At 32.4% G+C, this 16,710-nt stretch overlaps 1 protein-coding gene across 2 annotated transcripts in view; it reads left to right on the top strand.

The window, feature by feature from the left end:
• The window catches only part of LOC118197614 (nucleolar MIF4G domain-containing protein 1-like), a 156,178-nt gene that overhangs the window by 64,262 nt on the left and 75,206 nt on the right, over positions 1–16,710 (top strand). For both annotated transcript variants that reach the window (XM_085811575.1, XM_085811574.1), the window contains exon 6: positions 5,276–5,404. In XM_085811575.1, coding sequence (XP_085667701.1) covers positions 5,276–5,404 — 129 coding nt within the window. The remainder of the gene's footprint in view (positions 1–5,275; positions 5,405–16,710) is intronic.

Here is a 16,710-nt window from a genome sequence, read left to right as displayed (position 1 = left end):
TCTTAATGTATCATACACCGAGCTGGCACTATGCATTTTCCCTCCTGATGCAATCTGTGTGCAACCTTTCTGCTGCCTAGTGCCTTTCTAACTTCTACTTCCAATGTCTGCTCTAAATTCTAAAAGTTTGCCATTTCTAGATTTTGTTGCTCGATGTGTATCTGAATTCTAAAAATTCTGCCCCACCAGCTCTGTAACCGACCCTTACCATATATATTTCATATTTCTTCTAAATGTTCATATAACTAAAGTAATAAAATTAGCCACTTTTTCTTATAAATGCCCTTTTTTAAAATTTTATTTTGGAATAGCAGAAATCTTTAATTAAATCCAAAAATTCTAAAATGAAAATGAAACCTGTTGAAGGAAAAAACTAAATACATAAAAATTATTCTTCAAAGATATGTACAGTTATTATGTAAATTTCCCAGTTGTTCATGATTTCAGCCTTCACTAGAATTTCCTGTTTTTATTTCCTCATATGATAGAGTTACTGAGTCAGCTTAAATTAAAATTAAATTGTACAATCTTTGACCACTAAAAGTTTGAATTTGACTGTTCTTGTTTAATAACGTCACCGTGAGCTGTAATTGATTTTGTTAGCATCAGAACATGCCTTTATGTTCTAATTTCTTTTTAAATAAGAGGCTTATTTAAACCTTTGTCTGATATTATAATTACTTTCAGACATAGCAATAATTTGCTTCACGTCTGTCAAGGGGTTTGGAACTATTTAACTTTTACCAGATCAAGTAAACCCTCATAGGTATACTGTGGAGAGGTTGACAAGTTAGCAGATAAAGCATGCAGAAACTAGTCAGAGCATTGGTTTGCATATTGAGACAAATTTCTGATTGTTAGAAAAGATGATTAAAGAGGAGGAAGTCGATAAAAATTTGCCAAAATGTCTGGGACAGCTTCAAATCAAAATGACGCATAAATATTTTGTTGAGTGTTGTTGTTACAAGACATAAATGTTTTGTAACAACAACACTTTCAAAACTTGCAACTGTGCCTACAACAGGCCTTTCAGGTTTGTTCTAATCAGCAGGTCTCTCTCTAGACAAGCAACAGCGGTGACAACATTGTCTTTTGTTATGATTGTGCTGATTATGATCTTACTTCTCATTTTAACCTAAGATGCTTGACATAAAATTTACCTGCTATTTACTAAACCTCTAGACTGAACAAGTATGTGACAAAATGAGACATAAAAAAAATCAGCATAAAGTTAACTGTTAGTAAAATATAAATGTCACTTATCTTCTTTCAAATATGTTCAACTATTATAAGTGTAAAATATTTAATGCTACTTGTAAATTGCATAGTCGTTTATTTTATTCTCAAACTTTAATTAATTTCAAACTTTGAATGTTAATTAATTCATGTTTAATAATATTGTGTCATACTTAGGGATCTATTTTATTTTTAGAATGGTATTACAAAAGTGAAATTCAGGCATAGATAATATTTTTAATTGAATTTATTCAGTTCTCATTTGCTCATAGGTCCTTAATTTTTTCATTAATGGTCCTTAATTTCCATGTGTCGAAATGTGTACGAACCCTGACAAATATTGCCTGAGCAGACAGTTTGCATTGGCATGTTTAATCATATTTTGTCAAACAATTTTTGGCATTTGAAAGAAAGAGATTTGCTTTAGAATACTGTGTTGTGAAATTTGTAAAAAAATATCATTATCATTAAGTGCAAAGTATCTGAAGTGGAACTATCACAATACTAGATTAGAACCATAATTTTTTTCCAATTCTGTTGTAAAAAGTCAGCTACGGAATGTCACCAAATCATGTGTATAGCTTTAGGTACTAATGTTGTATCATATGACACTGTGAAGGTTTAATACTGGAAGTTCAAAAACAAGGACTATGAAATTCAAGAAGCAGAGTGCCCTTGCTGGTCTACTGATGTTGATGAAGCACACGTGTGAGAACTTGTGGGAGAAGATTTTGTATGCAACCAGTAGAGAGCTTGCTAAGGAGTTAGATGTTAGTGCTGTGTCCATTAGTTGCACTATGCATCACATAAACTTGATGTACAAGTTCAGTCTCTGGGTGCTCCATGAACTGACTCAAGCAGATAAGGACAGATGTGTTTGGGCCTGCACTAATCAGCTCGAATATCAACGCAGTGACAACATTTTGGACATCATCACTTGTCATGAAAAGTGGATTTAATTCAACAACACAGGCCAAAAAGGAGGTTGGTCTGCGTACGGTGAGTCCATCGGCACCGTCGCAAAGCACAGTTTGACTAACAATAAGATTATACTTTGTATCTGGTGGGATTGCTGTGGTATTATCCTCAAACAGTATCTGAAAAAAGTTAAAATCATTGACAGTAAGATGTACAGTGAGATGCTACTCTGAGTTGATGCTGCTACCAAGGGAAAATGTTGAACTGAGTTCCAGTGCAAAAAGGTAATATTTCGTCAAGATAATGCAAGACCACGTGTGTTTGTATTCATTGGCAGGATTCTGTAGGGAGTCAACTGAGGTATAGTAAAACTTCTCATGATTTGCCACACCGACCATGGCTCCTTCAGACTTTGTTTTTCCACACCTGCAGTTACATCTTGCTGGTGTTATTTTCGATTCTGCACAGGTTGATCTGTTCTTGGATTATGGCCACCAAGTTTCTGGGCAGAAGACTTTGAAAAACTACCAAAACGTTGGTCTAAAATCTTAGATTTGAGTGGTAATTACTACCTGCACTTTGGTACGGCTTTCATGTTTTTCCCCCTAACTTTATTAAAAACACTTTTTTCGCAGAAAACTTTTGTTATAACCAGATACATAGATTTAAAGTAACAAGAAGATAAATTAGGAATTTTTTAATTCTTCTTTTTGAATTGATATTTTGTATCTAATTGAACTCTTTATTAAAAATTTAATAATTGTAGGTCTAAATTCAAGTAAAATTTTATAAAACACTTTGCTTAGCCACATTCCTTCCCTTTTTATATTATATTTCTCATTGTTTAGATTTTCATGTCACAGCATATCTCTTGTTTGAAGTTGAATGCTAAATATATACTTAATGTATTTGAAAATTTTTTTGAAGGATTTTGATGCTTCAAAAGAACTACTGTATTTGACGGCATATAAGACACACTATTTTTTCCTGAATTTGGTCTCAAAAAAGTTATCTGCGTCTTATACATGAAGGGCACAGGTTAACTTTCAATACTGAATGCTATTTTTAGCCCGGATAAAGGTCTAGACACACATAACTTTATCTACATCTGCCATAATTATTTTGCGCATGCGTGAAATATCTGTCGCCAAAAAGCGTCAAAGCTCAAAGCTGATGTCGAAGTTCGAACAGGTTCGACGGTCACATTACGTCTATGGAGCCTTTCCTTCTTTACATAGACTTTCTTTGACTCAGCCGACACACGTGTCGGTATCGGTGCTACTCTGTATAAACGTGTGGGTATCGGTGCTTAAAACTATTTGTTTAAAAAAAAATACCCTGGAAAATATGACTACAGGAAACAAGAAATTAAGCTAGTTAGGCCAAACGATTTGCAGAAAAATGTGGGAATCAGAACTTTTCAGGGTCTGAGGGCTGGTGCTATAGGTTAATGAAAAGGCAAGGCTTATCAATGCGCACAAAAACAACTATTGCACAGAAAATGTCAGCAGATTATGAAGAAAAAATACTAGCATTTCATAGGTTTGTTATAAATGCTCACAAGAAAACTTCTTTTGAGCTCGGTCAAATAGGAAATATGGATGAAAGAGAAAGAAACCACATTTTAAGTTAGTTGTGGTACCATGCTGTTGCGTGGACTATTGAACCTTTTTTTCCTTGTGTGTGGCCTTCTAAATAAGGGTGCGTCTTATATGCTGTCAAATACGGTAATTATAATAAAAATATTTTAAATGCCTACTTTGTTAGCTCTTTCTCTAAACTATCAATCTACATCTTGATTTTAGTGACGTAATTTTACTATAGGAATTTTTTTATGTACCTGTTATGTACTCTAGTCTGGTTATTTTTAGTTGACATGTAGAAACTGGCCTTATCTAACAGCTCAAAAAGCTTGCTAATCCACTGTTGTCATAATAGGAAATTTTTTGCAATATTTGAAAAATACTTTATGCTATCTCTTACCGTTCTTTTAGAATTTTTTTTTATTAAATGTTACCCAGTAGAATTCAACTTCTTTTATATTGTATGGACTTTTTAAATTTAGAAATCCAAAAATTGTTTTTAACAATGCATAGAATTTATTTTTCATTTCTTTTTAATCTTATTTTTCTATAACATGGAAAACCAATAATGGTCATAAACGTTTTACCAAAACTTTTTAGACTTTTGAAACCAAGATTTTAATTTTCCTCTCCACTTTTATAATATTGGAGATGAGATATGTGTCAGATTTAATGTAGTATTCCTCCTTAAAACAAAGAGTCTTTGCTAATGTGATGGCTTTTTAAACAAAAAATAGTTGTAGTTTCCATGGCTCATGCTCAACATGGCTTTTTCTTTTCTTCTTAAAATTTCTGGTTACTTCTTTCTTCAGAAGGAAACAATTAATTGCAGTTTTATGCAAAATAATTATTTTATTTACCGTAAAACTGATGACATTTTTTTTTTATTGAATAGGTGGATCATCGGTTTAGGACCATGAAATTATTTTTTAAAATGTTCTTTGAAGTATACACCTTTTTTAATATTAACATTCTGATACTGTAAAAAATAATTAATTTTTCATTTGTAATAAATCATATTGTTATGGCCTTAGTTATCTTGATTCCAATATTTTTATGTAGATTTTATTAGGAAAAACTGGAATATTTTTTTTTTTCCTTCGGAAATAGAAGAAAACATCTTTCTATCTGAAATGTATTTAAATGAACCATTTGAACATATGAAAACTTCCGCTGTAACAAACAATTTATTGATCAGTACAATAGCTGCTGCAAGTTATTTCTTATGTTTCATTAATTTCAGTGGTTTGCTTGATCAAAACTATTTAAAAAATCTGCAGACAGTTTTTATATTTTTTAACGTAAAATGGCAGGATGCTTATTGCTGTGTATTATAGAATAGGTTCATATTTTTGCACTCACTTGCAATTCTTAATTTACAATAGGCTAGATAGTTTTTTACATGATATCTTAATTCTATAAAGTTTTTATTTATTTATTTATTTATTACATTTAAAGCTGTGAACTTTATTAAAAATTATAAATTTACATGAAATATGATTTAAGTTTCTTATTAATTTGTCATTGAATTTTTCCAGATATGAATGAAACTTTATTTTTATTGATATCAGAACTTGTTTTGAATCCAGTGTTAGTTCAACCTCGTTTCATTATAGAAAAAGCTATGTTGGTAGCTTTGTTGCATGCTAATATTGGTTCAGAAGTTGGTAAGTTAATTTGATAAACACATTATTCATATGACAGCTCACTGTTATAATATACTGAATTTTTCTTTGTTATTTATATTTGTTGAGAATGAAGAACATTTTAAGTAATGAAATAGCTATTCAGTATTAGTTGATCTTAAAATTTTTTATGTTATAGTTAACTTGTGTAAGCATGAACTTGTAATCTGTAATTAATTTGTAATGCATACTTGTATAAATATTATTTTTATGGTAGTAGTAATTTTTATTCATTAAACTGGCACTGAATTAGGGTATAGATAGCATTATGTAAACATTGTAGCACTGCTGCCTTATTTTCTGCATGTGTCAAGATGATGCTGTGTGTGTGTGGGTTCGTAATAGATTCAATGCACACAGTTCCGATGAACAGGTTAATAAAATTTATTTTATCAACAGAAACACTTCAAAGTTCTGGAATTTTCTGAAGAAGTACTCAAGCAAATGTTCACAGTATCACAAAGTACAATCCGTAGTTACACTTCAAACTACTAAGAACATTAAACACAGCCTGGCAATATCTTGCCAAATTACCAAGATACCCATTTACTCAATGTTAAAGGGTGTTGCCCCTGTATTCTTACTTTTCTGGCATAGCTTTTCTCTTTCAGATTTCTCTTGTGTTACATTACAGAGAAAAATAAAACAATTTCACATATAGTTGCACTAAAATCATCTATCTATATACCAATTCATAACAATATATATATGTGTAGATGGACTGTCTTAGATTTTACATCAAAGTTGAAACAAAAACAGCTCGATAAAATAGCATAAAAGTAATAATATAACAAGTAGTTGAAATTCTTCGGTCATTTTCAAGGAACAGCTAATTTTTTTTTTTAAAATTTTATTAAATCCAGATGCTATAATATTCTTGATTCTTTCATTAAATATTTATATGGAATGGTTTACATATTTTTTGAATGATTTTGGGGCCATTTAGTTAATGCTTAACATGTAAAGAATATTTTAAAAAATATTCCATCTGATAGCCTTTGTTAAGTTAGAATACATTACCACCTATTGTAGAGAAAAAGAAACTCTTACTTGGTCACTGGCTTCAGCTAAAGCAATATGTAGTAGTATTGCATGTAGTAATTAGCATTAATAAAATTGTTAGTGTTCTTTTTTATACAGGTCCACTCGTTTAATTTAGAATTATAGAGACATATTGCACTGGCCCTTAGAGCTGGAGTAGAGAACAAATTGTTGGCATTGGATAGAAGTGAAACAGCATTAAAAGCGGAATTAACTAGATTAGAAAACATAGTTAAGGAATATAATGATAATGTAAACAAAAACAAAATTCAAATAAAGTATAGATTGCTTCAAAGTATTCAAATGGACATTAGAAACTTAAGAAATAGCTACTTCAAAAATGTTGATGAAAAAGGAGATGTCACAGCCATTGATGAAGAAATCACCAAAGTAAAAGAAAGAATAGAAGTTTTGAGGGTAAGAAATATGGAAATTCTTCATCTGCTGTGTATTCTGACCATGAAAATGATTGTACTAAATCTGGTTCTAAAGTATAAATATATTCTAAAGTATAAAGTATAAATTCTGAAGTATAAATATATAGTTACTTAATCCTATATTTTCTGATAAATCTACCAAATATAATAATTTTAAGTTGCATTTCAAAAACCTTATTGTGAATAATACTCAGCTAACAGAAGTTTAGAAGTTCTATTGTTTAAAGGCTGCATTAATTGATGAAGGAAAAATAAAATTGAAACTGTTGATGATAATTTCAGTTCTGTATTTTAAGGACTGAATTTAACTTTTGAATCATCGAAGGGGATATGTAATAGAAAATATTACTAAAAACATAAGGCTTTGAATGTTTTAAAGTACAAGAAAAAGAATTTATCAGGCATTCTATTATTAGATACTGTCCTTCAGAAGCTAGATTATGAAATGTATACACAATGTGAACTAAGCGTTGATGCTACTGAAGTTCCTATGTTTGAATTAATTTCAGTTTTGGTGAAAAGATTTCAATTATTAGCAAATACTGGTAAAGTGAAATGTTCAAAACCAAAGATGATAGTTAAGATCGATAGTTCTCTGACTTGTGTCATATGTAAAAATAATTATCTACAATATAAATGTCATTTTAAAATTAAATGAAAATTAAAGATATGAAATAGTTAAAAACAATAAATTGTGTTTAAACTGTTTTAGTGAGGAACATTTAATCTCAAAACATAACTCTAAGTTCAGATGTTCCAAATGCCTAAAAAAATATCATTCATTAATCCATCCCCTAGTCAGCAATAGCATCATCGGTCAACATTAGACAAAACAAAAACATCAAGTGACAAGATTATAAACAAAAATGCAGATGGTTCTCATAAAAATTAATCACGTTGTCTTTTGATACAGAGAAAAAAATGTGTTATTAATGACTGCAATAGTATATGTTTGTAATTCAGAAAGCAAAAGAATTTCAATTCAAGTCATTCTTGATAACAGCAGCATGTCTTGTTTTCTAACAGAAGGAGTTGCCAATTTGTTAAATATAAAGAAAGATAGAATTTACCCACCTGTATCCGGAAAAAAAATGAGAACATTACAAACGTTAATTATCAACTAGATGTACAGGTTTTGAATAAGGATTTAACAGGTATAAGATCAATTAACTCTTTGATTATTTCTAAAATTACCAATATAACCCCATCAAGAAGTTTAGAGATGTTGCCATTAAATGTTCGCATTGACATTCAATTAGCTGATTCGCAGCATGAACTCCTAACAGAATAGACATGCTACTGGGGACCGAATTGTTCTTTGAGATAATAAAATAAGGAAAATTTCAATTAGAAAATCAACTGTTGATATTGCAAGAAATAGTTTTTTGATATATCACGTCAATACATGCAAGAGTAACTCAGAAGTAAATTATTGTGGCTTAGTTCTGAATAGTAAAAAAGGAGTCTGTGAAAATTTTGCAAAGATTTTGGGAAGTTGAATCCATTGAAAATGTCAAGGATGTTATGAGTGAAGAAGAAAATAGTGGGGAGAACATTTCAAGTGTACTCACTATCAGCAAAATGATCGAAGATATATAATTCAGTTTCCCACTGGGGAAAGTGTGGAATAGGAGAATAAAAAATGCTTGCTGAGGAAAGATTACATCAAGTGTGGAATCGACTAGAAAGCGATTTGATTATGAAATCATCATAGGAGAATTATATCAAGGAATATACGGATTTTAAATCACACGGAGGAAGTTCAAGAAATTGAATCGTCGACCTGCAGTTATCTCAGTCATCATGAAGTTTATCTCCTGGAGAAAACCTCTATTAAGCTGTGCTCAGTATGTAATGAATCAGAGGCAACTACTAATGGAAAATCACTTAATATAGTATTAATGAAAGGATGAATACAGGCAAAATGTTTTTTTGTATTATTATTAGATTTCAAAAATACAACTTTGCACTAGGAGCTGATGTTTAGAAGATGCGTAGGTAAATACTTATTGACCATCTCAAAGAAACTTGCAGTTGATCTTAAGGATAGAATCAGTTGTTAGCCCTGTGCACACTTAATTGTTTGAAGACTGTAACCTATGAAGCAGCGAGTGCACTGTTTCTTGCAACAAGAGTCCTGAAGCAATTAGCAGTGGACAAAGTGACCGAACTTCCTTGTAACGTATTGAAGGACTGTTATGTAGATGACGTTATCACTGGAGCTAATAGACTGCAGAAAGTGAAGGAGTTTCAGGCTCAGTTAATCTGTCTTCTAGAATATGGTGGAATGCAGTTACACAAATGGTGTTCAAATAATACTGAAGTACTGAAGAATAGAGAAAGTGCAACTCATAATTATTTTTTGCAAGTTACTAATAAGACTGAGGTTACAAGGACGTTGGGAATGTCGTGAAGTATGGCTACAATTAGTTTTTCTTATAATTTAAAGCGTACCTGTCATTGATGAAACAGTAATGATATAAGGTATTTCTCCTGCTTTCCTAGCATGCCTTCATGGTGTAGTGGTCTGCACGCTGGGCCGGTATTCCAGAGGTCCGTGGTTCGATTCCTGGCAAAGGCATTTGCTCATTTTTCATCTTGCCTGATTCCAAAATTATCTAATGTCATTACAGTGGCACCTGAACTAAAAGGGTTTTGGATGAGGATTCTCCACACCCAGGATTTGGTGATTGGGCCCCCTAAAAACCCCAGTTACCCTTTAAAAATGGGAGTATATAAGGTATTTCTCCTGCTTTCCTAGCGTGCCTTCATGGTGTACTGGTCTGCATGCAGGGCCGGTATTCTATAGGTCCATGGTTCGATTCCCGGCAAAAGCGTTTGCTCATTTTTCATCTTGCCTGATTCCAAAAATACCTAATGTCTCTATAATGAAAGGAGATGTTTTATCAGGAATAGGTCACCTCTTTGATCCATTAGATTTAATTCGAACTGTTATGGCAAAGACTAAAATATTTCTGCAAAAACTTTGGCTCTTAAAAATAAATTGTAGCCAACCTCTTCCTAAAAAAAGACTTTTTGGAAGAATGGAATGCATTTCTGTATAGTCTTAGAACAGACAACGTTTATCGTATCCCTAGATTTGCTCTAACCAACAGAGTACAGCAAACAGAAATAATAGGATTCTGGGATGCTTGTCAGAAAGCCTATACAGTACCGATTCCAGATGAGGACTTTTTCTGGATATTAGATCATCAGTTTAAATATAGTAAGATGGCATGTAGAAATTATAAAATTAAAAATATGAAATCGTCATTTATGGAATAATGAAGTATTTATAATATAAAGCGTATCAAAATTAGAAAAAAAAAGCTTAATATTTATTTGTTAACTTATTAAACATTTCTTTCAATGTAAGTTGCTTTGTTTTTTTTTTTTTTTTTTTTTTGTGCTAATACTTTTTCTTTAATTCTATAAACAGACATAATCTCATCTTTAGTTACATTGTTCAAGTCCTGTAACTGCTGTTTTGAGTATTCCGACTAACTTGTCAATCAAAATTTTCTGCTTTTCAGTAACGTCTCTGTCATTTTCTTCACTATCGGTAGCGGTATTTTCTGGATATAGAACCATACTACAGATTTCGCCATTCATTAATTAATTGATGATTGAGAAGCATTATCATCACAATAAAAGTTCTTTTATAGCATCTTCATGTATTACTATTTCTCCACACTTTTTTACAAAATCTGTTAATTGGAAAATTTCACCTTTGTTTTGCGATATCCAAAAACTTTTAAAAATTAGTGGCTGTCATCATCAAATTTAGTTATCCTTCACTATACATATTTGGCTATGCATCATGAGCTTGACGACTAACAAGTTATTCCGTTAAATTTTATCTTGCTTCTATGGCGCACTGAGACAATTAAGCCTGACTTGTATTAGTTTAGTTATTTATTATACTTATGTCCATTTCTTGCACATACCTAAGGCTTATCAGAGTTCTGAATAAATAAATTCCCACTTAAGCTTTATTGAGGGTCAGTGCTAGATACCTTACCGCCTGATGCAGTCTCTGTGGCTCCTAAATTCTGCGACTCCATGCGGCCATACGTGCCCTGGTGCTGGTTCTGGGTTTATGTCAATAACAAATCCATTTTTCTTAATTCAAATAGCCCTTAATGTAATCTTTGGGTCTATGAGTATCGTCAACAAAATCTATTTTTAGCATATGGAAAGAAAGTTTTCATAAATTTTTCCTCATCAACATTTTTTAGTGCATTTAACTTAAATCTGTAATCATCACCAAGTGTAATGTCAACATAAAAGGTTATCATACGCCTTTATTTTTAAATTACTAACATAAAAAAAATTGTTTAGGTATTGCTACATGAGTCATTACTCAAGTTGTCATGTTGTGATAAACATGTGGTGATGAAAGGAAAGTATAATAAATAATGATTTGCCGGGTTGGCATCAGATCAACGATGTATCTGTGTGGAATGCTTCGGTTTGAGATGTGTGCCAAAAAGCAGATACGCAGCAATGGAGCCAAATTACTGATTGTACAAATTTATGCTAAAATGTTTTTTACTTCAGTGACAAAGTATTTTATTTAGTGTCAAAGTGAAATTAAGAATCGGGAGTCTCCAGATGTTTTATTATTCACAGAGGAGAGAATCAAATGTGCATGCGTAGAGAAAAATGTTGTTGGTGGTTTTGAGGTGCGGATTTCAGATCATTCCGGATAATGGACGTAAATTTATGTGAAACATATATTAGGAATGTTCTTCTATGCTGAAAGTATGTTTCACCTTTGAAGTCGATTACCATTCCTCGTTTGGAACTTTGTGGAGCACTTCTGCTGGTAAAACTAGTGAAAAAATATGAAGAGGCCATTCAACTACCCATAAAGTGTATTATTTCACTGATTCTTCAATAGTGTTAGCGTGGATTAAGAAGGAACCTCATCAACTCAAGACATTTGTTTCTAATAGAGTGCCTGTTATTTACAGTAAGACTGCTATTCATGAGTGGTATCATGTTAACACTCATCCAGCTGATTTGATATCACATGGAGCTGAACCTAAGGATCTTCTTTATAATGATTTTTTGTGGTATGGATCAACGTTCTTGACTAAGCCTTGTGAAATAATTTTGTCTGATATGGAATATGTCAAGGACCTCAAACTTAGTTAATCTTAAGTGTAAACTGTAATGTCCTTGTTTTAGATCACATTCTTAATGTTAGTAATAAATACAGACTTGCCAACTCTCCCGATTTTCGACCGCTCTCCCGCCAACCCGATTTACAATATATTTCTCCCGACTTTTTCTTATTCTTAAAATTTCTCACAATTTTTATGGAACTTGGCTTAATACTTTGTTATATGAACAAAAAAAGTGATCTTGGACGTCTGAAGCAAATGAATTTTCTCTAGATTATATATAAAACAAAACCTTGCGAATTAGATAACTTCTGCTTTGTGAGTGAGAGCATATACGTATCCAGAAACGTCCTTCTCCAGTTCTCCGATGAGCATCGTGCTCCACTGCGTGTCATCTGGCATATATTAGCCAATGAGGACAAAACAAGCTGTTATTTGGATGTTCTTTAGTTATTTCGGTCATTTTGTCCTGAGTTGTGTGAGTACACGTGCCTTTGGGAAACAGTTTTAGAAATTATCATCTTTTGTTATGTCTGCGAGAAAGGTGAAATACTCGTTTACGTTTCAAAAATCGTACACAGTTGACTTTCCTTCCATTATTTCCTCAAGGAAATGTAATAAATTTGCGATGTGTACCGCCTGTCGTTGCGATTTTTCGATTTCGCATGGTGGAAGGGCGGATGGTCTCAAACATGTGCGTACACAAAAACACAAGGGCAACATGAGCTGTTTTGGGGGGGGGGAACCGAAAAATTGAATTTTTCTTCGGAAACAAAAAATTAAAAAGTTATTAATGCAGAATGTCTGTTCTCTGCCTTTTTACTGGAGCACAACCTGCCACTGAATGCATCGCATCACGCTGCAGCTTTATTTAGAAAAATGTTTCCTGATAGTGAAATCACTAAGAAATACTTAAGTGCAAGAACCAAAAGAGGTGCAATTGTTAAAGAAATGGATTTGAAAAATAAATCTTCAGTTATTGATCGCATTAAAACAGCTCCGTTCTGCCTCTCTACGGATGGAAGCAATAATACCGATTCAAAACTGTATCCAATTGTTGTTTCTTTTTTTAATCCAGAGTCTTCAGAAATTGAGTGCAGTTTACTTTCTGTCCCCACTTTGGAAGGACATTTGACAGGCTTTAATATAACACAGCTAATTATTAAAACTTTAAAAGAAAATGCAGTCCCTCTGGATAATTGCTTAGCACTAGGTGCCGATAATGCACCAGTATTGGTAGGCTTGAAGACTGGTGTTGCAGGCATCTTCAGAAAGAAAAATTCAGATTTGCAGATTATGAGGTGCACCTATCACCTCTTAAATTTAGCAGCTGAAAAAGGAGTAGCTTCTTTACCAATAAATGTGGATGAACACATTGTTGATATTTATTATAATCTTGAAAGGAGTTCTAAAAAGGAGGAAAAATTGAAACAGGTCCAACAGCTGCATAATAGCAGTTTACAATTAGAAAACTTGGATGAAGTGATAAAATCAGCTAGGATTGACACCCAGTGGAGTTTAATTGGAAAACTGAAAGATGCTGATGGAATTTTAAAATATAGAGAACTGTCTAGAATTATGTTGGCCATCTTGACAGTTTCCCATAGTAATGCAGAATGTGAGAGGATTTTCAGTGTTGTTGCGAAAACGAGGACTAAATTTAGATCTAATATTAGTGATGACACATTAGAAAACTTTTATTAGGGAAAGCAGGCCTACGTGGCAATTGCTATGAACAAAATTATGAAGTTTCTTTCTTAAAGAAAGCAAAATCTGCCGCTGTTTATACCATTTGTACAAAAACTGATTAAAGGTTTTTTGTTTTGTTTTGTTTTGTTTTCTTAAACGATGCAAGTAATAAAAATGTTTTTTATGTGTAAGGTATTTCTGTGTTGCTTGCATTTAAGAATTAGTTACTATTTAAAGTTAATTCATTATTGAAAACTATATTTTCCTCATTTAAAAAGTCTTTTTAACATTGTGAAAAATCTCCCAATTTCTTAAAAAATTCTCCTGATTTTTGAGTGTCATAGGTTGGCAAGTATGTAAATATATTCGTATTATATTGTAAGTGTGTTAAGTTTTGTGTGTAAGTTTAAAGCCAGTTGTAAGGTAAAAAATTTAATTGGTCTCCAAACTGTTAAAGAATTTGATGATGCTTAGAAAGTCATCAGTTACATTATTTTGGCAAAGTTGTTCTTGCTTTGGGGGGGGGGGAAGAATTGTCTTTCTTCTGTTTCTAGACAAGGATTCTCTTCTGAAAGTAGGAGACAGACTTACAAATAGTAATATTAATTGCAATAAAAAATTTCCTTATGTAATGTCAAAAGATCATGTATTTACTAAATTAATTTTTGAGTATTGCCATGTTATATATTTGTATCTGGGTGCGCAAGCTTTATTGCATCAGGTTCTCAGTAAATTTGGGTTATTAATGGTTAGGATATAGCTTAAAAGGTTATGGGGAATCTACCTGGTGAAAGAGTTAATACAGGGCTTGTATTTAATACCTGTGGACTTGATTTTTATGGTCCATTTCTCATCAATATAAAATTCAAAGGGAGAGTATTTATGCAAAAGTGTATGTTGCTAGATTCATATGTTTAGCTGCTAAAGCAAAACATTTAGAGGTAGTAACTTGCAGATGCATTAATTCGTACTATTAAAAGTTTATTGTTAAACATGGAAAATGTATTACCATAATGTCAGGTAATAGTACTAATATGATTGGTGCAGAATCAGAACTGAAAAATTACATATCTAATTCTGATATAGCAGATTTCTTAACATCTGAGGGTATAAATTGGTAACTGATTCAACCTAAGGCATCAAATTTTGGTTGTTTATGGGAAGCATGTATAAAGTTATTTAAATACCATCATCGGAGTACAGTTGGCAGCTCTAAATTGAACAGTGTAGAATAATTCTGGAATTTTCTCCTATAGAATGAAGGTACTCACAAGTCTCATCCAATTTTACCTTTATCAACAGATGCGAATGATCTAGGCCCTAACCATTTGAGTTCCGGGGTTATTAAAAAAACACTGTTGAAGAATCCCAAGCAGCGCGACCGAGCTTTCTCTAAATGAATACAAAAAGATAAAGCAGCGCGACCGAGCTTTCTCTAAATGAATACAAAAAGATAAAGCAGCGCAATAGAGCTTGCTTTATTTTATGTCAAGAAATACCAAGCTGCGCGATAGCACTTTGTTTATTTTATATCGATGTGCACTTGATTTAAATCAAGTGCGTCGTCAGTTGTCCACAATGTTCATAAAATCTCAACAGTGCGATTGCGCTGCTTGGCACTCAAACGGTTAATGCTGGTTCGTTTTTTAATTGGGCTTATTACTTCTTATCCTGAACCTGGTTTGTCTCATCTTACAGATAATCAACTTTCCAAATGGCTGATTTTTACAAGTCTCTTAATTATTTGGAAATTGACAAACTGGTTATTTAAATAATTTTCAACAACACACCAAATCTTTCGTTTAAGCATACTTTCCTTTAAATTTTCTTATTAATAAATTTATTTAAATTTTCTTATTAATAAAGAAAATTTAAATTCTTATTAATAAAGAAAATTTAAAGGAAAGTATGTTTGTATTAAAGGAAGATAATCTCCCCCCTATTTAAATGATCTTTAGCTCGAATTGTAAAAGTTTTACCTTCTGAACTCTGATTTATAATAAAACCAGAGTTGTTAAACTGAAAACATGGTGTATATACTGAATGTATTAGTAAAATCAGGGTTGCCACGCTACCTGGAAAACCGGAAAAAGTCAAGGAAATTTGGAAATTGACCAAAAAATTCAGGGAAAAGTCAGGGAATTTTAGTCAAAATCTGGAAAAAGTCAGGGAATTTTATACAACGATCCCGCCAAAAAAGGCGAGTTTTGCGCCGATGTCGGAAGAGATCACTTTTTTGGCGAATTGTGTATCACATGAGTGTCATTCAGGCAGCTGGCATAGAGCCAATTTTCGCAGCTCCAATTTGATTGTCTTTTTAGAAAGGCAAGCAAGTTACCCGCAACTTTTGGTTTCCAGTAACCTCGAGAATCGCATGTGCAGTGCATGAACTAAAGAAAGTACCTGTTCTTGTATAAAACAAAATGGGTTTAATTCTAGTATACGGTACCATGAAGGTTAGAATTAAAAAAATATGTATTGTAAAGAAGGAAAACCACTCTGCAACAGACGTGGCTCGGTTCCATCATAGCGGGAAACAGCTGTGCATGCACGATATATCTGTCGCCAAAGCTCGAAACCGGTATCGAAGTTCGAAGGTCACGTTATCAAGAGTTCATAAAATGAATATCGTTTAAAATGTCTTTAAACTCTAAAGGAAAAGAAAATATTTTTTGGTGCAAGTAAATTAATTCATGGATTAGTTATTTTGACGGGGGAAAAATAAATCTACGAAAATCCGTTTTTAAAATTATTGCAAAAAATCCAAGAAAAAACGTTCTTTGATAAAACATTTCTTCTTGGATTTTTCGCAATAATTTAAAAACGGATTTTTGTAGTTTTCTCTTTTGTCAAAGAACGCTTCTTCTTAACACGTGTTTCTCAATTTCCTGTACACATCGTGGAGAGGGAAATTCTGGCCGTTCCGTCGTCAAATCCCTTGGCAAATTTTCCCTCCGCTTTTTACATAGACGTTCTTTGGTCAGAATAATCT

Source organism: Stegodyphus dumicola, chromosome 2, assembly GCF_044657685.1.
Source record: "Stegodyphus dumicola isolate Sdum_Otavi_A_Nest chromosome 2, ASM4465768v1".
Taxonomy (NCBI): domain Eukaryota; kingdom Metazoa; phylum Arthropoda; class Arachnida; order Araneae; family Eresidae; genus Stegodyphus; species Stegodyphus dumicola.
This window is presented reverse-complemented; position numbering and strand designations above follow the sequence as displayed.